Here is a 23,152-nt window from a genome sequence, read left to right as displayed (position 1 = left end):
GCCCAAAGTTTAAGAATCCTTGTTATGAAAAAGTCATAATGAATTGAATTGATGGAATAAGGAAGCATCATCACTCTAGAAACCTCATTTAACATCCTTGCAGAGGAGTAGAAAATTCTCTGTGGGACACATGTATCTTGGAACTTAGCCAAACATATTATTTACTGAAGTATGAAAAGAAATTTGATCTATAGCAGGCTCAATTCCATAGATGAAATGATATTGACAAATCAAGTATCTATTTTCCTACCAGGCACGTTGCTGGTTATTTACAACTTGAAGCTTCTGCTTAGTGGAGAACCAGAGCTGGATGTTAAAACTGACAAAGAAGATATTCTGATGGCTGGAGCTCTTGAGGAGTGAGTAATGTGTATGTTTGATAGAATGTCTTTCAACAACAATATCCAGCAGAAGTTAGGAGCCCTCCATCCTGGTTCCAACTCTGAGGTTACTGGGCCTTGGCCATGGGATAAGTCATTTTATCCTAGTTACAGATGACTTAAGTTAGAGTAGATCAGTGGTTCCCAAACCTGCTGAGCCTCAGAGTGACTTGGATGGCTTCTTAAGAAGTACAAGATCCTGGGCCTCATCCAAGACCTACTGAATCAGAATCTCCAGGGATCAAGTCTAGGAATGTTTCAGAAAGGGCAGCATGTTTGGGAACTACTGGAATATAAAACCTTTGAAGTTCTCTAATCCCATTACTGCTATTTGATGGATATTAAACTGATAAGTATACAGCTCCTTTTTCATTACATGTCATTAAAAGTAGGCCTCACTGGTAAAGCAAAAAGGAATATGACCAAATGGTGATTTTTATTTGGGTAGAGTGGCCCTGTAAACTGCATACGCGGGGTTTATAAATAAATAATTAAGTAGAGATATTTATTCTTCTTGGCTTTTAGGGATCCCTAGGAAACAGAACAAGAAAGCACTGAAGGTCATGAGTGAAAAACTATGGAGAAATAATGAAATGATGACTAAACCTAGGTGTCTCTAAAATAATTCTTTTGTTTAAAACTTATGTTACTGGCTTAAGTTTGCAGTTTCTTAGTGTCAGAATGCTAGAGATGGAAGAGGTTTTAAAGGTAATTTATTTCAATACAAATGTTGTCCAGTAGAAATATGACAAGAGCCACAAATAGAAGCCACATATGTAATCTCAAAATTTCCAGCAGCTGCATTAAGAAAAGTAAAACAAACAAAAACCCAAATCAAGTGAAATTAATTTATTTAATTTCATGAATATTTAATAATAAAATACATTTTATTAAATTATTTAAATAAAAGAATACATTGCATTTAATCCAATACACCAAATATATCATTTCTATTTCAATATGAAAATCTTAATGAGATATTTTACATTATTTTTTTCATATCAAGTCTTCAAAATTCAGTGTGTGTTTCACACATCAGTGCATCTCAATTTGGACTAGTGATTTTTCTGGGAAACCTCATCTTTTGTTCTTAAGGCCTCCAACTGATTGGTCTAAACTTTATTTTATCTTATCATGTAGTCTTGATAAGTTGCATTTCAGTGGCTTCCTAATATTTCATCAAGTTGATTCACCATAATTTACATAACTTTTCCTCTATTTTTGGATAATGGCATTGGTCTTAATGTTTCATAATACTTAGTAATAATGTTGAAATAAACATATTCATGCAGTTGGATTTTTTGTTCTTTTGAATTATTTCCTTAAAACAAATAGGAAGGGCTTTACTGGGTTAGAGGGTCTGTACTTTCATATAGTTCCTGTGAACATTTGGTGTCAGTTTTAAACTTAAAAATCAAAACCCTTTATCACTCTGCTTTGGGATGTGACCCTAAGAGCAGTAGTCAGACCAGCAGTAGGGCCTTGTTTCAAGATGATGATAAGCTCATGGAATTTTATTAAAAGTGAAGTTCAAGCATATGGTCAATGATGTCAGGTGCTTTGGCAACATCATCCAAAGATAACCTGTTTTCACTTAAAATTTTTAAAAAATTTTGGATAGATAATAGTCATTTCAGAATTTCAGAATGTCCATAATGCAGAAGCTGGCATTTTACATATGATATATTAAATCATATTTTGAGACAGTGAAATGGTATATGGAGAGTGCCAGAGAATGGTAATGGGTTCCAGGGTGAAATTCAGAAGTGTGTTGTATCTTTAGGGGAAGAATTATGTTAAATTAACACTCATGAAAAACTTAGGTACAGTTCCCCAAAAGGGAAGAGAAGGCATGAAAGAGAATCTTTTAAGAAATAGGAAAAATCGGGAGTTTGGAACAAAGGAAAGACAAGGCCTGAGAATGCTGAATGTTGAATAAAAGTGAATTAACAGAAAACAAGATGTTTTGTCCGGACTGGGCTTAGACTGTATTTGTTAAATTACATTGTGGTAATTTTGGAACATGGGACAGTATCACAGATCTCAAACGTTTATAGATTTTTTTCTACCAAATTGTATTTCCTTTGAAGTAGTCTGTGCAAAACAAAATCTTTAGTTAATATTTTATCTCTTTCTTACTAGTAGCTGTTCATAGCTTCAATCAGAATCATACAGATGATTAAAAATTTAGTCATTTTGAAAGGTCCTGTACTGATTGAGGTTAGGAAGACTGAACAAATAGAAGATGACAGACTGGGGGAGGGCTTTAAAATGAGTCAGTGCCCATGATGACCTCATATGTGGTTAGGATGAATTGGCATCAGCAAAATTGATAGTGTTGTAATTCTCTTTTGGCATTGCTTACGCAGAGTGTTTACGTAGTTACCAGATAAGGAATTACAATTCTATAATTTGAGGTTTTTAATTTCATTATATGACATTGATTTCTTTATGTGGATACCAGTATGGAATTTTTATTTCATAATTTAGATTTTGAAATTTCAAATAAAATATGTCACTGAGTCCTAGATCCATGCATTAGTTTCTTTACTCTCTCCTAGACTTCACTCTCCCTTGTTATTATCTGGGGGTCAAGCTAATGTTCAAGGGGCCTTTTTGAGGTGGTGAGAGGGTATGATGGGAGGAGTTTTAAGCAGTACACAAACATTTATTCATGAAAATATTCAAACATGCATGAATATATAAAGCAATATAAAAAGGCATCCTCATTCACCACCACTGTTCCCTCAATTCCTCTTACCCTACTATAGAAATTATTCTGCAACTTGAGTTTTTAAATCATCTTATAGATTTTTCAATATTTTATTCTGAAACAATTTTAGACCTTCAAAAGAGTTGTAAAGATAATACAAAGATTCTCATATACCTGTCATTCAGATTCCCCAAATGCTGATACTTCACAACACTTGCTTTATCATTCATTTTCTCCCTTCCCACATCCTTAATTATGATTTGTGTCCATGGATTCCTTTTTATTCTAAGGATTATGATCTACTACTATTAATGTTAACTTTGTAGCTAAAATTGTCCTAGATCTGGCAAGTGGGAGCGTGCTCAATATGGCTCTTTGTTCACCATCGTTTTTTGAGCATTTTTGTACTTTCTGGCACCACAAGGTGTTCTAGATTCATCTTACACTTTGCCTGTCTTAACTCGGGTCAGCCATTTCTCCAAGGAACCCTGGTTCCTTTTATTAGATAATGTTATACCTCATTTTAAAAAATGACTTTTAAATGGTATGCCTCATTTTAAAAAATGGTTATATAATCAATTACTATACAGACATTGTATACTGGTCAGTTTTTGTGTAGTATTCAATTATTATACATTGATGCATTCTACTTAAATACTCTCCTATTGATGGGTATTTTGGTTTATTTTACTTTTTCACTATTTATACAATGCTTATCTTTATACTTAAAATTTTGGGCACATACACAAATTTCTGTAGCATAGATTCTTAGAAAAGTATTGCTGGATTAAGTGGTTGCTATTTTAAATTGAAATAGATATTGCTAAATTACTTTCCAAAATGCTCCACCTGTCTAAGCACCCAACCAGTGGTCTGAGTTTTCTCAATGCCCCTGTTCTCACCAAAATTTGATATGATCCATCTTTAAAAAATTTGCCAGGTAGATTAAATATTTCTTTGTACTTTGTCTTTCTCCTGATTCTTGGCAACATTGAGCGTATTTCATGTTTACTGGGCACTTACATGGTTTCCATTATTTGCTTGCGTCTTTTGCCCATGTTTCTGTTGAATAGTTTTTCCTGTTTATTTTTAGGAGCTTTTTATTTAGTTTAGCTATTCATACTTTGGTTGTTAAGTATGATGAAACTATTTTTTTCCAATCTGACAGTTGACTTTTTTTTTCAATTAAGTTTTTATTGAGATAGTTACAGATTTGCTTGCATTTATAAGAAACAATACAGAGAAAGCCCATGTGCTCTTTACCCAGTTTCCTGAGTGGTAATGTTTTATAAAATTATATAGTATGATTTCACAGCCAGGATATTGACACTGATGGAATCCACCAACCTTATTCAGATTTCCTCAGTGTTACTTGTTCTCATTTGTATGTGTATGTGTATATATATATATATATTTAGTTCTGTACAGTTTCATCACAAATGGGTTCATGTATCCACCAGGACAGTCAAGATACTGAATGGTTGCATCACCCAAGGATCCTTACTGATGCCGTTTATAGCCACACTCACCATCTTTCCTGCTGCCCCAGCTTGACTTTTTTTTATTGTTTTTTTTTTAATGAGATTGTTCACATACTGTACAATTTTCCAAAGATCCAAAGTGTAAAATCAATTGCCTCCAGTACCATCATACAACTGTGCATCTGTCACCACAATTAGCATTTTTTATCAAATTTTTAGAACATTTTCATTACTCCAGAAAAAAAATAAAGACAAAGAAAGGAAACTCACATTCTCCTATACCCCTAACCACCCCTCTCCATTGTTGACTCATAGTATTGGTATGGTACATTTGTTATTGTTGATGAAATAATGTTAAAATACTACCAACTGTAGTATATAGTTTGCAACAGGTATATTTTTTCCCTATGTGCTCCTCTGTTATTAACTACTAGTATAGTGTCATACATTTGTTCTGGTTCATGTAAGAGATTTCTAATATTTGTACAGTTTATCGTGGACATTGTCCACCACAAGGTTCACTGTTTTATACATTTCCATCTTTTAACCTCCAACTCTTCTTCCGGTGACATATACAACTCTGAGCTTCCTTTTCCACCACATTCACGCACCATTCAGCACTGTTAGTTGTTTTCACAACATGCTACCGTCACCTCTGTTCATGTCTAAACATTTAAGTTCCACCTAGTTGAACACTCTGCTCATAATAAGCAACCGCTTCCCATTCCTTAGCCTCGTTCTATATCCTAGTAACTTATATTTCACATCTATGAGTTACATATTATAATTAGTACATATTAGTGAGACCATACAATATTTGTCCTTTTGTGCCTGACTTATTTCACTCAATATAGTACTCTTAAGGTTTCTTCATCAACCCTGTTTTTTTTTTTTTAAGAAGGTTTTGTTCACACACCATGCACTCTGTCCTAAGTAAACAATTGATGGTTCCCTGTATAGTCACGTATTTATGTATTCACCACCATCACCACTTTCTGTATAAGGACATCTCCATTTCTTCCACAAAGCAGGAGGAAGAGTCAAAGAAGGTAGAGAGACAAAAGAAAAGGAAAAAAAAAGAGAAACACATACACACACACAGAAGCAAACATGACAGCTAGGAAGCAACAAAAGGAAAGATAGCATTAAACTAAAGTAGAATAGCATTACCAATGCCAAGAATCCCATACCCCTCCCTTATGTCCCCCTCTTATATGCATTTAGCCTTGGTATACAGCCTTTGCCACATTGAAGGAAGCAAAATACAATGCTTTTGTTAATTATAGTCTCTAGTTTGCATTGATTGTATTTTTCACCCAATACCTCCCTATTTTTAACACCTTGTAAGGTTGACATTCATTAGTTCTCCCTCATGAGAAAACATATATGTACATTTTATCACAACTGTTGAGCACTCTAGGTTTCCCTGAGTTATACAGTCCCAGTCTTTATCTTTCTTCTTTCCTTGTGATGTCCCGCATGCTCCTAACCTCCCTCTTTCAACCATACTAATAGTCATCTTTGTTCAATGTACTTACATTGCTGTGCTACCATTACCCAAAATTGTGTTCCAAACCTCTCACTCCTTTCTGTCTGTAGTGCTCCCTTTAGTATTTCCTGTAGCACTGGTATCTTGTTCACAACCTCTCTCATTGTCTGTTTGTCAGAGAATATTTTAAACTCTCTCTCATATTTGAGGGACAGTTTTGCTGGATATAGGATTCTTGGTTGGTGGTTTTTCTCTTTCAGTATCTTAAATATATCACACCACTTCCTTCTTGCCTCCATGGTTTCTGCTGAAAAATCTGCACATAGTCTTATCAAGCTTCCTTTGTGTGTGATGAATTGTTTTTCTCTTGCTGCTTCAGGATTCTCTCTTTGTCTTTGACATTTAATAATCTGGTTATTGAGTGTCTTGGCATAGGCCTATTCAGATCTATTCTGTTTGGGGTGTGCTGTGTTTCCTGGATCTGTAATTTTATCTCTTTCATAAGAGATGAGAAATTTTCATTGATTATGTCCTCTATTATGGCTTCTGCTCCTTTCTCCTTCTTTTCTCCTTCTGGGACACCCGTGATACATACATTCCTACATTTCATACCATCTTTCAATTCCCTGAGACATTGCTCATATTTTTCCATTCTTTTCCCTAACTGTTCTTTTGTGTTTAAGCTTTCAGGCTTTCTCCACTTCCTGAGTGTTTTCTTTTGCCTCTTGAGATCTGCTGTTGTATGTCTCCATTGTGTCTTTCATCCATTGTGTTGTGCCTTTCATTCCCATAGATTCTGCCAGTTGTTTTTTTGAACTTCCAATTTCTACCTTATGTATGTCCAGTGTTTCCATTATATGCTTTCTCTCTTTTGTACTATCTTCCCTAACCTTTTTGAATTGATTTAGCATTAGTTGTTTCAATTCTTGTATCTCAGTTGAAGTGTAAGTTTGTTTCTTTGGGCCATAACTTCATTTTTCTTAGTGTAAATTGTAGTTTTCTGTTGTCTAGGCATCTGGTGTCCTTGGTTACCACAATCAGGTTTTCCCAGACCAGAAGGGACTCAGATCTCAGAACGATGCAATAGTATCAGGCTTCCCTGAGGGTGTGTCTTAGAAGCTTGACATACCCTGTGACACCTCAAGCCGCTTTTCTGGCCAGCAGGTGGTGCCTGTCAGCCTGTCACTCCTGACTGGTATAAGGAGGTGTGGCCTGTGGCTGTTTTCCCCCAGGCTCTGGGATCTGGTTCTGAATGGAAGGTGGGTAGTAGGGCTGGACGCCACCTCTTTCCTAGGGAGTTTTCATTTGCATTTAAATAGGCTCTTTGTCTCTCTGACTCTGCTACCTCCACTCTTGTCTGTGAACTGAAAATGGCTGAGGCTTTCTCCACTGAAACTCTCAGGTTCAGAGAGAGAAAAAGGGACAGAAATCCCCCTTTTAGGGTCAGTCCCCGGCCCTCAGTTTCACCTGTCAGTCAGAGATAGCACCTGGTCCTCTGGGCTCCCCCTCCCAGCATAGAGAAGTACACTGACTCTTTAAGGTCAGTCATCACTGAAAGTCTCTCTGCTTGTTGGGGATTTGCCGCTTGCATTGAGCAGTCCACGTTTGCCATGTAAAACCCCATTGGGGCTGGATTGAGGTGTATTCGCTTGTTCAGAGAGTGCTGCTCTCTATCACAGCGAGACTTTGCAGTTTGGACTGCGTGGATGGATGGAGCTCCCGGCTCAGGTCCGCAGTTCTGCTCATAGATTGCACACTGTGATCTCAGGCATTCTTTCCAATCCAGCTTGGTGCATGGTGTGTAGACAGTCACAATTGTCCCCCAGTAGTTACTCCAGATCATTTAGTTGTTCCTGGTTGTTTATTAGTTGCTCTGGGGGGACTAACTAACTTCCACTCCTCTTTAGGCTGCCATCTTCCCAGAAGTCTGGCAGCTTAACTTTTAATGTTTTTAACATTGTCTTTTGTCTTGTAGAAATTTTTTATTTTTCGGAGGTAAAATCTGTCAATATTTTCCTTTATGTGCTGCTTAATTTTTCATTTTTAAACTCGGAAAGGCTCCCTTAACCATGATTTAAATAATTTTCTTATAATTTCTTTTAATATTTGTAGTTTATCTCTATATAGCCTTTTAATCTACCTGGAATTTGTCCTTGTGTATAGTCTGAAGTGTTTGTGCATAGAGGGAGTATATTAAGTTAACATTTTTCTAATTAATATAGGATTTATGAAATAGTTCAGCCATTCCTTCTTATTTGAAAAACATCATTAATATAAGCTACATTCCAATCATATATTCCCTTTTATTGATATTTCCCTTTTATTGTCTATTTGTGTCCTATTAGAACTTTTTAATTACTATAGCCCTTACGTGTTTTGATGTTTGGCAGGACAAATATTCCTTCACTGTTCTTTTAAAAAATATTATTAACTATTCTTACAGATGTTCTTTAGTCTATGAATTTTATAAAATCAGCTTTTCAAGTTTCATTATAAAAATGCTATTGGGGCTTTGACTGGCAGTCCATTGAATTTATAGATTAGTTGGGGAGAACTGACACATTTATCTTGGTTGTTATTCAATACTTCTTTTATACAGTTGAATGGAGTTTTTTAACTTCATAATATATCACAGTAATTAAGAACAGAGCTCTCTGATAGCCTGTCTAGGTTCAAGTTATACTTCCGCAAGCTGTATTATTACGGGGAAGGTACCTAACCTCACAGAGCCTTAGTTTACTCATCTGAAAATGATGGTAATAATAATAGTATTATATCTTAAGGTTGTGGTGAAGATTAAATGGTGTACTACACGAAAGTGCTTAGAACACTATCTGGCACAGAGTCAGTACTCAGTAATTGTTAACTATTATTATTTCCTACATTTCTTATTAATTTATGTATAGGTATTTTATGACTCTTCTTGGTATTTGTTTCAGTTGGTTAATGCTGCCAGAATGCAATATACCAGAGATGGGTTGGCTTTTTCAATGGAGATATATTAGGTTACAAATTTACAGTTCTAAGGACATGAAAATGTCCAAATTAAGGCATCAAAAGGAAGACACCTTCTCTGAGGAAAGGCTGCTGGCATTCAGGGTTCCTCTGTCACACGGGAAGGCACATGATGATGACTGCTGGTCCTCTCCTGGGTTCTGGTTTCAATGGTGCTCTCTCTCTCAGCTCCTGTGGGTCTTTGCTTATTATTCCTGGGGCATTTCTTTCACTTATCCTCTTAAAGGACCCCAGTAAAGGGATTAAGACCCACACTGATTGGGCTGTGTCACATCTCAATTGAACCAAAAGGTCCCACCCACAATAGGTCTGCCCACACAGGGATAGATTAAAAGACTATCGCCTTTTCTGTGGTGCATAACATCTCCAAGCTGACATAGTATTCAAGTAAGATTTTCTCCATTACTTTTTCTAATTATTTATTGTTAGTGTATAAATAGTAAAGCCATTGAGTTTTGCCTATTGACTTTATATCTGACCACTTACTGAACTCTCTTACTCTAATAATTTTTCATTTAGATTTTCTATATAGTATTATTATCTGCAAACAGTGTCAGTTTCATGTATTCATTTTTATTGGTCATACTTATTTCTTTTTCCTTGTTTTAATTTGTTGACTAAATAGCAGTGGTAATTGCAGATATGCTTCTTTGCTTTGTTTGTGTCTCAATGGAATACTTTTAAGTTTGATCACTAGGTATCATATTTGTTCCGGTTATTATTATTTTTAACAATGCCTTCTGTCAAATTGAGGAACTGTTTAAATTTCTAGTCTGTTGAATGATTTTATTATTATTTTTTTAAATCAGCAAATGGGTGTTAAATTTTAGCCAATGCTTTTTGGCATCTACTGAGGTGATTTAGTTTAGTTTTTCTCTTTTAATTTGTTAAAATAGTGTATTATAAAAGAGTTTCTGTTGCACTATCTTTGCCTTCCTTAGATTAACCTACTAGATTATGATGCATAATGTATTACTTTTTTACATCACTGTGTTTATTTTGTTAGCGTAGTACTTAATTATTTTGCCTTTATGTTTACATGTGGCTATAATTGTGTTTATATTATTCTTGCCTTATTTAAATTGGTATATAGGTTGTTGCAGCTTTATAGAATGAGTTGAGGACTTTCTCATCCCTTTGTATGAATTGGAAGAGTTTCTATAAAATAAGTTTTTCTGTTTGCCTAAAGATTTGGTAGAAATTCCCTGCAACTCTTATGGTCTTAATACTTTCTTTCATTATTTGCATTATTTTTCAATTGTTCTATGACTGTTTGCTTAGATTTTTGAATTCTTCTTGGGCCAATTTGTAAAATAATTTCTTATTAACCGTTAATTTTATTCAGATTTTGAAATTTGACATGGAGTTTTACATTTTCTTAAAAAATTTCTAATCTCCTCCCATCCTATGTTTGGATTCACTTTTACTTCTTATATGATGTATTTATTGCCATCTCTTTTACTTGTCCAGAGAGGTTTCATTGTTTCCACTCTCTTTAAAAATATAATGGCTTTGAGTTTTTTATTAGGTCTACTAGGTTTATTTTAAATTTATGTTTCTTTCTCTTACTTTTGCATGCTTTTGATTTTTTTTTCTCTTCTTCTGGTTCCTTAAGGTGTGTGTTTTATTTATTTACTTTGAATCTCATTTTCTATTCTAAACAATTAAGGCTATATGTACCCCCCACTCCCATCTTCATTCTGGCTGTATTCTACAGGTTTCAAAATGTAGAATTCTCATTGTTGATAATTTATAAATAGTTTATAAATTCCATTTTGATTTCCTCTTGTTTTGTTTTGAAATTTTTTGTGTCAAAATATATAAAATAAAATTTGCCATTTTAACCCATTTTACATGTACAGTTCAGTGGCATTAATTACATTCACAACACTGCAACCATCACCACTATCTCACATGGAAGTTCTTCATGCATTTTAGTTAGTTCCCTCCATTGTACTTTTCTCTGTAACATTTCTTTCTAACACTTATATTTCCCTGAAAACTACCTCACTGCCTGTGCATACCAAGTGACAAATGAATTGGATTCAGGTAAACTGAATTAAATGCCAAGGTCTGGATAATTTTCTAAGTATGGCACGTATTTCCATTTGAAAGTAGAGGGACTCTCAATAGTGGATACCACAGTTCTCCATTCCTTAAGATCACTGGAGATCTTTATCAGGGTAAGAGAGGAAGTTTTAGGAAATTTTGTGAAGTCTTTGTTACCTTTGAAATCTCTTTTGAGTTATTACAAACTGTAAAGGCTTGATCACCCCTACAATATTTTTTCTGACTCCTTTATTCCTGTTCTGGGATTCAGAACCATTTTTCTGTTTCACCTGGTTAGTTAAGCATGTGATTTCCTTGTTTTTTTTTTTTTTTGTTGTTGTTGTTGCTGTTCCTTTCAGGGACTTATTATCCTCTTAATATTATAAATATTATAATGTACACAACTTTTTGAGAAACTGGAAGAAAGCACAGACCCTCGTGAAAAAGGAATACTATGGAATTGCCTATCATACATTTCAAGCAGCTAGAGAAACCGATCCAGAACACAGCTTTGAACATGATGATATAATACAGAGTAATGGAGTTGACATTTAGTTTTAAAAAATGTTTTGAAATCATGTGCTATGTTGCCAGCGTGTTTCTAAATTGACAGCCATTGGGCAGCATTCCATAATGTCTCTAGTTTATGTCTTAACCGAGCTTGCTGGGAACACATCAAAAGTTACAGCTTCAAATTGTTATAATATGCTGCTTGCCATATCATGGTTATGACATAAGAAGCACTTTTGTTACTTTACATGGCTTATAACTTTTAAATTACCTCTTTGGGTTGATATTTCTCCTAGGTATAATCTAGCCAAAGATTAAATTTGGCTTGCTTCTTTAAAATTCAGAATTTAAACTAGTTAAAAATCTTTATGCCCTTCTTTTGTATTCAAGATAATATACATCTTGTTAATCTCACCTTTAAGAGGTCTTCAGAGATTTTGTAGGTACTTGAACAATAAATTTAGAAAAAACTTTTGGTTACAATATATTGTATTTTTATGAGTAAAAATATGGCACTTATGAGATATTCCAGAAGTGACTTTTTTAATCTAGTGCCTGGAGTTCTGAGTTGTTTTCTCAGTCACAGACCTTACAAGTGTAGTTTGGTTGTTGGGCTGAATGGGAGTCTGTTGTCTGTGTGCTAAGTGGGGCCAAGCATTCTTTGGCTGAGAGATTGTTCTTTACCTCTCTTTCAGGCAACCTGACTTAGATACCACCCTGTCTGCTAGGTCTACCAGGCAATGGTTGCCCAACCTGGCAGAGTTAAAATAATCACCTGGGTAGCTTAAAAAAGAAATTCACAACATCAGACTCAACCCTCAGAGAACCTGAATCAGTAAATAAAGGGGACATGACCCCTTCTTCTAGCCTATCTCCTGCTTTAACCACTGTTTGGTGACTACTACACACATGCCTGTCTATCCATAGTGTGTAGCACAAGGAACAGCACTGTGCTTGTTTGAATCTGATATGTACCCCATAGAAGACCACGTTCTTTTAATCCACTCTTGTGGGGGCAGACCTGTTGTGGATGGAATCTTTTGATAAGGTTGTTTTCATGGAGATGTGAGCCACCCAATTGTGAGTGAGCCTTTTTGATTAGATTATTTCCATGGAGATATGACCCCACCCATTCAAGGTAGGTCTTAATCAGTTTACTGGAGTCCTTAAGAGAGTTCGGGGAGAGAGAGAGCTCAGAGCTGACACAGACCCAGATGCTTAGAGATGAAGACAGAAAGACATTGGGAGATACTAAGCTAAGAGATGAAGCCCAGAATTTTTCTCAGAGAAACTGAGTGAGAACACAGAGATGCTTAGAGAGAAAACACCTAGAGATATTTTGGAGAAAGCCACTGAAACCAGAAGCTAAATCCAGGAGAGAAGTTTCAGCAGAGGCAGCCGTGTGCCTTCCCATGTGACAGAGGAAACCTGGATGCCATCAGCCTCTCCTCAGAAAAGGTTTCTACCTCTTGATGCCTTAATTAGGACATTTATAAATTTATAAATTTATAAATTTGTGAATTAATAAACCCCCATTGTAAAAGCCAATCCATTTCTGGTATTTTGCATTCCAGCAGCTTTGGCAAACCAAAAAAGCACTTAAACAGAAACAGAACAACATGCAATGATTGAGAGAAGAAACAGGCCACACGGAGATCACAGACACAGTTGAGGCTGAATTAAAGACTTTGGGACAGAAGCATAGATTCTATCCCATCTCCGCCTTTCATTTTCCACAGTCTGCAAAGCCAGTTTCTGCGCTAAAGTACTCTCTCTCCCTTCTGCCCTCAACTGTTATGTGTCTCTCTGTGAGTCTGGTGTGTGTTTGTCTGTGTTGGGGTGATTTGCTCTCTCTCTCTCTCTTTCTTTAGTTTCTTATCAGAGCTAGTTAAATAAAAACTGAGAGATAAAAAGAGATAGGCAGAAATGTGGTTACTTCTGGCAAAGTATAAGTAGATGGAAAAGAGAAACATTTAGGAAGGAGCAAGAGGAGAAAAATCTCCTGAAGAATATATGTGAAGCAGTTCCTAATGGGTGGAGAATAACAGTATTTTTGTTCCTTAGATGTTATGAAGATACCCTGACTACTTAGCACATTTGAATCTCAGTTTCCCAAAGTTAATTGCTTTATTTATAAAGACTGATAGCATCATCATTGAAGATGGTCTGTTTTTAAAATGTCCTTAGGAGGGACATTATAGGGAATCCTCTGTTCATTCTAAATTAAGCCAATGAAGTCCTGAAAAAAAAGAAAAGAATAATTCATTAGCAAATACTTATTGATGAAGATGCTGCCCTTGTGGAAATTACAGTCTGCTGAGGATATAAATAAATAGAGGCATGATAGCACTGAGTGGTGAGCACTATGATAGGGGAGGCTTGGAAGAAAGGGAGCTGAGAGGAAAGTGCTTCACTCAGTCTGGGGAGCAAGGGAAGGCTTCAAGAGGCAGTATATCCTAACCTTCATCATGAAGGTTGAAAAGGATTTAGGTGAAAGTGGTCAAAGAATTGAATGTGCCAAGGCTTGGGAATAACAGAATGATCTCATATCTGGAGAACTGAGAGTCATCCTCAATGGCTGGAGTGAAGCTGCCAAGAAATGAGGCTGGAGAATTAAATGATAGCAGCCAGATAATGAAGGGTTTTATGCACCATAAAAAGAAGTTTGAACTTTACGCTGGGTAGCTCATTTCATATACGAGATAGATCTTTATTTAGCTTGCTTTGTCTTCTTTCTATCACAAACATCACAAAGCCTGCTTGACAGGCTTCTGGGAACTTGTCTGGTAAACAGATGCCCACACCGATATTTAACTTTCCCTAATTGATAAGAGTGGCTCACTGTCTTAGACTGTGTTCACAATGTGGATTATATTGAGCCCCTGCTTTCTGGAATTTGGGTACACTGGGCAGAGGGTGCCTATGTGACCGTCCCCCAGTAGAAACCTTGAGTGCTGAGTCTCTGATGGACTTCCCTTGGCAAAAATATTGCACACATGTGGCTGCATTTTTGTGGTTTAGGGAAGAATGTGCTCTTATGTGACCCCTCATGAAAGAGGGAGTGTTAGGAATCCTGCGCTTGGAATTCTCCAGTCTGCCTATGCTGTTTTTCCCCCCCGTATGCAAGCTGCATATCCTTACTCCATCGCTGTAGTAAATCATAGCAGTGAGAGCAATTACCTGTGAAGTCTTGTGAGTCCTTCTAGCTGATCTCTGGACATAGGTAGGTATGGTCTAAGGGACTTCAACCAGCATGCTATGGACATTTACCAACAAACATTTATTATTAGAAGAGTGAATAAATTGAGCTATGACAAGGAAGAAGTTTTGGCTTCTTTTTTTTGTATTTGCATCTTGTTTTTTTTGTTTTGTTTTGTTTTCCTTTTTACCCAAACTTGTTTTACCCAGTTTGATCTCTCATTGTATTTCTCAAATTCTTCGAATTCTTTGATTCCTGCCTTCAAATGACAGAGAAAAGTCAGCTTTGAGGAGAATCAAAAGAAAGAGCTAACAGCTCTAAGGGCAATTCCAAATCCAGAGATCTAGAAAGGCTTTGAACTATGGCAAAAGCCTCAGAATGTTTACAGAACCCCAGGTGACTTTTTTTTTTTCTCTTTTAACAGATGAGAACTTGATTGTGCAGCTTCTGGTATATTAACCTCTTTTGTTATATTAAAAATGCATTTGTATTATAGAATAATAATCATGAACAAGATACTTTTATCTTGTTGGTAAATTCTACTCAAGACTTACTTTAAAAGAATTTCCTCTAACAATGGAAAGAAATTCCCAACTTTCTTACTAAGCTTTAGATCCTGCCTGAAGGAACTTATAACCGACCAGAAAATCCTTGGATTTCTTAAGGGCTTCATCTTCATCCTTTGAGCTCTGAATTCTTTGTTAATTCCCTGGAGCCCTGTCCTTTCTGAGTCTGTAACTGGCAATGGTATAACTCTTTTGAGCACTCCCCCTTCGACAGGCATTTTTGTCTCTGAACTGAGGTAGAATTGTAAAAATGACTGTGATGGTTTTACTGCTCCCTGCTCTCTATCTGACCTCGTTTCCCTTTCATGGGAGCCTTTTCTGGGACGTGGTGGTAAAGAACACTTCTTAAACGTGGTTGGTCTTTTTTTTTGATCTTTATTTCTTGTCTAATTAGAGGATTTCCAGTTCACAAATGGGCTTTGATATAGAATGTCCCTGCAGTTTTTAGTGTACAGAGACATAGCTTTTCCAGCAACACTTATTTTAAAAGGTTAGTTTTCTTCGCAGGCTATTTACATTGTTTCTCTTCATGTTTTATTGCCTTCCCATCTTTTCATTTTTAACTCTCCTCTTCTCTTTCAGCTGTCACCAGTTGCCAGGCTCTCCCCCCCTCCCTCCAGCTAGCTATGAATACTTATTTTAATACTTATTGAACTTACAGAATATTGTTTTATGCTTCCTATTTACAATTTTAAAAGTAACTTAAACATTTTTATTGTATTTGTTTGTTTAAAAACATTTAATGGGACTGCTTTTTATTCATCTAGGGCTAGATTCTTTCTGTTATGTTTTGAACAGGGGGATTGTTTTATTTGTTTGATATGATTTTGTCTTGCTTTAATGGAAATATATGTATTCTTTTGCTGTTATAAGTCTACTTGGAATTGGTAGATTGCCCATAAAAGTTCAGTTTTAATAAAAATGTAAGTGTTTTAAATATAGGCCTTTGTATTTAGGGACCTGCTTAACAAAGTATATGAGTGTTTTAATATTTGCTGGTATTTGTGGTATAATTAGTCAACTAAATGTCTGTTAATTTCAGAAGGTAAGTCCCCAAAGCTTCTAGTAGTAGCCTGACAGTATATATAATTTTTTTCAAAGAGGTCCTCTTGTTGTATTTTCTACATTGTGGCCTTTGATATTTTTTATTTCAGTTTTCCAGAGAGATGGTCATTCAGGGCCTACACATCTGTTCTATATTTTGACCCTCAGATGAGAATATTCATTCAAGCCAAAAGAGTTAAAACAAAGCACCTATGTTATTCCCTCTACAGACCCAGGTAACTTGTCTTCCATCAGTTATCTTCATAGCGTTGTTATTTGTAAAACTTACATGCCTGGCAAAATTGTTAAGGTGAGGACATTGATTTTGATAGTAAGATTTTTGCATTTTAAACAAAATTCAAACTTCATTCAGGGAAGTTTGCTAAAGAGTAATCATGTGTGGCGAGTATTTGGCAGTAACAACACCCTGCAGTAAACATCCTAAGTTAGATTAATACCCAAAGTAGGAATTTGTTTTTCATTTCAGTGAATCTCAGGTGCTTTGTGATAGGATCCATTAAAATATTGCAATTTACTTACATCTTCTCTTTACACTATGTATTTGAACTATTAGACCATATACATATGTGTGCATGTATATTATTTGCATACAGTGAACATATTTATGAATATATATCTTGTTTATTTGTATTTATTTACTTATTATATTTTAGCATAAAATTTTTTAAGGTTACATTTGAATATTGTAAAACACATGTAAACAGAATAGTCATGTGTTTTGTGGTTTCTAGGTGGTAGTTCATTTATTCCCTAAACATTTAGTGAAATCTTCTGTGAGTCTGGGATTGTGCTAGGTACAAAGCATAAAAATAATATTTGTGTGAAGATGGGCAGAGTAGGAAGCTCCAGGAGTCAGTCCATCCACCAGAACAACCGTTAAACAGGTGGGAACTATCTGAATCAACTATTTTGAGTTTCCAGAGTCCAGAAGAACAGTGTGTAGCAACCATAGAAGAGTGGGAGGAAGAGGCCAGTAAATTTCAGTAAATACCAGTGATTTGCATGCTGTGCATGGAAGCAACTGTCACCCATCCCCGAATCTTGCGGCAGACAGTAGTAAGGTACTGGTACAGCTTGCTGGTGCCAGAATGGGACTTAAAGACCCATTTCTCCAAGATCTGGGGTATATGGTCTGAGCACTGATCACTGCTTTTGATTAGCTACTTCAGATCTCTGGGGGCATGGATCTCAGGGCTGCCGTTGTTCCAACTCACCCCAGACAAAGGCAATGGAGGAGGCTTAAAGATGGTGTGTTTCCTCAGAGCTGCAGAGGACAGTTGAAAGGCTGCATTTGCTGGGCGTGGGCTGAGACAAGAAAGCCCAGCTTTGGAAAGCTGTGGGTAGCTCCTGCTACCCTTCCTAGCCCCTCCCTCATGCCTCACAAGGGCAATTTGGAGCCAGCCAAAGCCCCCTTTGTGGGTCCCGGGCTTTGTTTTGTCTGGGAAAGACTGACTTGGAAAACTCCTCTCCAGCATGTTCTCTCTCCTGGAATTTGTCCTTCAGGCAAAAGCAGCTTGAAATAGGGAAAGCAGAATAAGAAACAGTTGAGTCAGGCAGCCTGGGTCAAAAGCTTACCTGCTTTAAGTCCTGCAGAGGAACACATAGGAGAGGGAGAAGGTCTGTTTTCAGGGGACTAGAGGGGGTCTTAAAATTCCTGTAAACAGGGGGATTCCTAAGGCCACTAGGAAGCATAGGCCCAGGACAAGACACAGGCCCAGAAAAGACAGGGAAGACCCTGTACTTTGCATTCACCTTGGGCTGACTTTGAAAGGAGGACTGAATTCTGAAGGAGAGAAGCAGCTGATGCAATGCCAATTTGCAGAGACTGTAAAAGATGTTTTTTGTTAGGTTTGCTTGGTTTTGTTAGCTCCTGACACTCAGGAAAATATCTGTATTATCCCTAGGTGGACACAAACTCAAGAAACAGGCATTTGAGGGAATAAATCCCAGAGTTATTATTGTAATATATGAAAATGTACAGTGTGCAACAAAAGAGCACAAACCAAGGAAATAGGAAGTGATGGCCATCCAAATGAAGAAGATAAAAATTAAGAAAACATAAATGAAGATGACCAGTCTGTGGACATACCGGACAAAGACTTCAGAAAAATGATTTTCAATATGCTTAAGGAGATGAAGGAAAATCCAGAGAAAGAACTAAAGGATATCAATAAAACAATAGGTGAACAATGTGTGTGGTGGTTAGATTCATGTGTCACCTTGGCCAGGTGATGGTGCCCAGGTGTCTGGTCAAGCAAGCAGTGGCCTAACAGTTATTGCAAGGACATTTGTGGCTGGTTAATAAACCAGAAGGTTGGTTGATTAAAATCATCAGTTGGCTGCAGCTGTGGCTGATTATATCAATGAAGGGCGTGTCTTCCAGAATGAGAGAATTCACTCAGCTGGATTTAATCCAATCAGTTGAAGACTTTTAGGTGAGACAGGTAGAGGATCTTCACTTCTTCAGCTAGTCAGTGAAGCCTTTCCTGAAGAGTTCATCGAACACCGTCATCATTGTTGCTGGTTCGCTGCCTGAGGAGTTCATCAAACACTTTCATTGGAGTTGCCAGGTTGCTGCCTGCCCTACAGAATTTGGACTTGTGCATCCATACAGTTGCATGAGACACTTTTACAAAATCTTATATTTAGATATCTCTTGTTGTTTCTGTTTCCCTAGAGAACTGTAACTAATACAATATGAGAGTCTCAATAAAGAGATAGAAATTTTAAAAAGGAGTCTAACAGAACCACTGGAATTGAAGAAAACAATGACTGAAATGAAAGTTTCCCAGGAGGGTTTCAGTAGCAGATTGGAGCTGGCAGAAAGAAGAATCTACAACAAAGAAAATCCTAAAAAATCTACAACAAAGCTCCTAGAGCTAATAAATGAATTCAGCAAAATGACAGGGTACAAGATCAACACCTTAAAGTCACTAGTTTTTATACATTAATAATGAAAAATTGGAAGAAGAAATCAAGAAAGAAATTCCGTTTACAACAGCAACTAAAAGAATGATATATCTAGGAATAAATCTAATCAAGGGTGGAAAGGACTTGTACACAGAAAACTACAAAACATTGCAAAAAGAAATAAAAGAAGACCTAAATAAATGGAAGGACATCCTGTGCTCATGGATTGGAAGACTAAATATTGTTAAGTTGTCAATTCTACCAAAGCAATTTACAGATTCAACACAATCAATCAAAATTCCAACAGCCTTCTTTGCAGAAATGGAAAAGCCAATCATAAAATTTATGTAAGGGGCCCTAAATAGCCAGTGCCATCTTGAAAAAGAAGAATGAAGTTGGAGGACTCACACTTCCAGATTGTAAAACTTATTACAAGACCACAGTATTCAGAACAGCATGATGATGGCAGAAGGACAAGCATATAGTCCCATGGAATCAAGCTGAGACTTGAGAGATCAACCTTCACATTTATGGCCAAATAATTTTTGACGAGGGTGGAAAGTACGCTCAGTGGGAAAAGAAAAGTGTTTTCAACAAATGGTACTGGGAAAACTGGACTTCCATATGCAGAATAATGAAGGTAGACCACTAACTCACAACATCTAAAAAGTCAACTCAAAATGAATCAGAGACCTAAATGTAAGAGCCAGAACTATGAAACAGAAGAAAATGTAGAGAATCATCGTCAAGATCTTGTGTTAGGCAGTAGTTTCTTAAACTTTACATCTAAATCACAAGCAACAAAAGATAAAACAGATCAATAGGATCTCATCAAATTCAAAAATTTTGCACACCAAAGAACTTTATCATTAAAGTGAAATGACAACCTACACAATGGGAGAAAACGTTTGGAAACCGCATGTCCAAAAGGGCTTGATATCCAGAATATATAAAGAGTTCCTAATACTCAACAACAAAAAGACAAACATCTCAATTAAAAATTGGGTGAATGACTTGAATAGACATTTCTTCAAAGAAGTACACTAAGGAATGAAGGGCTAAGATTTTCCACATCATTAACCATTAGGGAAATACAAATCAAAACCACAATGAGATACCATATCACGTACACGAAAATGACTCCTATTAAAAAAAAAAATTACAAGTGTTGAAGAGGATGTGGAGAAATAGGAACACTCATTCAGTGTTCATGGAATGTAAAATGATGACATTGTGTAAGAGACAGTTTCACAGTTCATTAGGGAGTTAAGTATAGAATTACAATATGACCTAGAAGTCCCTCTTCTAGGTATATACCCAAGGGAATCAAAAGCCAGGACTCAAACAGGTATTTTCTCACCAATGTTCATAGTGGCATTATTGACAGTTGCCAAAAGATGGAAGCAACCTAAGTGTCCATCAACTGATAAATGGAAAACAAAATGTGGTATGTACACAAAGTGGAATATTATTCTGCTATAAAAAACAATAGAGTTCTGATACATGCAACAATATGGATGAACCTTGAACACATCGTATTAAGTGAAACAAACCAGGCAGAAAATGACAAATACTGAATGCTCTCATTGATACGGATTAAAATAAGCAAACGCAGAGAGTCAGAATCTAGAATATACATTACACGGGGGACAGGGTGGGGTAGGGAATGAGGAGTTAATGCTTAAATTATGCAGATTTTCTGTTTGGGATGATGGAAGAGTTTGGGTAATGGATTGGTGTGATGGTAGCACAATATTGTGAATGTAATTAACAGAGATGAATTATACATTTATGTTACTAGTATAAAAAAATCCTTGATACAGTACAATACAAACAGTGAACCCTAAGGTAAACTATGGAGTGTAGTTAACAGTGAAATTATAAAAATGTGCTTACATCAGTTGTAACAAATGTACCAAACTAATACAAGGTGTTTATAATAGGTTGGTATAAGGGAATCCTGTAGTTTATGCATGATTTTTCTATAAACCACAAGTTCCCCAATTAAAAAAAAAAAAACAAAACCAAAACTGCTAAGATTTAGTTTCAGTTTCAAGTAGCTTAATATCTGTTGGGAAAAACATTTAATACTTATACAATGTCTACATAAGCATATTTGTAAATGTATTATTTCACTTAAGTTTTGCAATGACTGCAGGTTAGGTTTTATCATCACTGTTTTACAGATAAGGAAATATCAAAACTAGACAAAGACTCAAATCTTCTGGCTCTAAATTCTTTACCACTCCAAATACTTTACATCCCCCTTCCCTTACACCACATCAACTTTTAATAATAGGCCTACATTTGTCATGTTGTCTTATTTTCATGAAAAAGCTGTTACTGTCCTGAGGCCTTATAATCATTCATATAGATATTAATATTAAAAATTATAGATCTCTGTACTTATATCCTGGCTGCAAACCAATGGATTCCTCAAAAGCTTTACTTTTGATTCTGATAGTGCAGTTCATATTTTGAAAATAAAATATGCTAAGCCTGAGACCTACTCCATAAATCTGCCTATTTGTTCCCTAATATATATCAAAGTAATGTTTTCTTTTCATCAGTCTTATTCTTTTAGAAAGTACCAGGGGTCTCCTGAGTCAATCAGTATAGCTGATCCTTTAAAATTAAATTGCTCCTCCCTCAGTGAGTTTAGGTAAAAAATGGTTTAAGCCAATGGAAAATGTGGATCTGTTTCTTATTTTCTGAGGGGAATTGAATTTCATCCACCTTAACTATTTTATCAAGTGATAGCTATTGCCCATTCTATATCACTGCCAAAGTGATATTCTTAGGTATATGTTACCAAGAAGTAGGTATAATTTAAATACATATTTTGTTTTCTAAAAGAAATTTAAGAGGCTTGAGCCTTTGCCTCTCCTCCATTTGCCGTATGTACTTGCCATACTTAATTTCCTCACATGGTTTCTGATGGTCAAAGTTTTGTATAAGAAATATGTTGGGTTTTCCCCCTTGTTACTGCACCCCTGGTGGAATAACCCTACTTTTTCCCCTTCCTAAAACCACAAAAGCACTGGCTGCATCAGAACAGATTAAGAATTGGGTATGATCCTAGTTGAATGAAGTAGAAGCATTTAAAGGATATTAAAAAGTGACCAAATACCTTGAACACTTGGCCACCCAGGCTTCAATAAATTTCTGGAAATGAATGAAACGGGAAACTAAGGTACCATAAAAGAACTTTGTAATCTTAAAGTGTTATTTATAAGGACACTTGACTATAATTCATGTACAGTTATTTTTCTATACTTTTGCAGCAAACAAAAAAGTGAAAACTGGCTTTTAATCCATGTGGACGGTTTTATAGTTGCTTCAGTAACTTTATCCAGATGTCTCTAACAGGCTCAAGAAGGACTAGAGGGGGATTTGGGGGAACATGCAATTGATTTCCTTCCTTGGTCATATTCTCTTCAGTATTTTTATCAGTAACATGGATAAAAACAAACATTTATGCCTACTGAATTCATGATTGAACTTGAACTAGAAGGAATGTATTATACCAAGCATAACAAAAACAAAATGTGAAAGAGCTGCAGTCCAAAAGATAAAGGTAATATAGGTAATATACAGACCTGTATTTGCATTAAAAGTATTGGCCTGACAGTGTAAGTATAGGCTTCACAATGATTAACAAGAAAAAAAATGCATAGAAGTTCTAATTGATCACAAGGCTTGGTGTAAGCTGATAGAATGAGAGAGCAGAAGTAGATGGTGATAGTACCAATAAACCTTTAACCACTTATATCGT

At 36.1% G+C, this 23,152-nt stretch overlaps 1 protein-coding gene across 1 annotated transcript in view; it reads left to right on the top strand.

Annotated features, from left to right (window-relative positions):
* The window catches only part of MORC1 (MORC family CW-type zinc finger 1), a 192,173-nt gene that overhangs the window by 52,192 nt on the left and 116,829 nt on the right, over positions 1–23,152 (top strand). Inside the window, 2 exon segments of the mRNA XM_037812224.1 lie at positions 254–359; positions 16,557–16,682. Coding sequence (XP_037668152.1) covers positions 254–359; positions 16,557–16,682 — 232 coding nt within the window.

This window comes from Choloepus didactylus, chromosome 1 (assembly GCF_015220235.1).
Source record: "Choloepus didactylus isolate mChoDid1 chromosome 1, mChoDid1.pri, whole genome shotgun sequence".
Taxonomy (NCBI): domain Eukaryota; kingdom Metazoa; phylum Chordata; class Mammalia; order Pilosa; family Megalonychidae; genus Choloepus; species Choloepus didactylus.
Note: the sequence above shows the minus strand (reverse complement) of the source record. Positions and strands in the feature narration are given on the sequence as shown.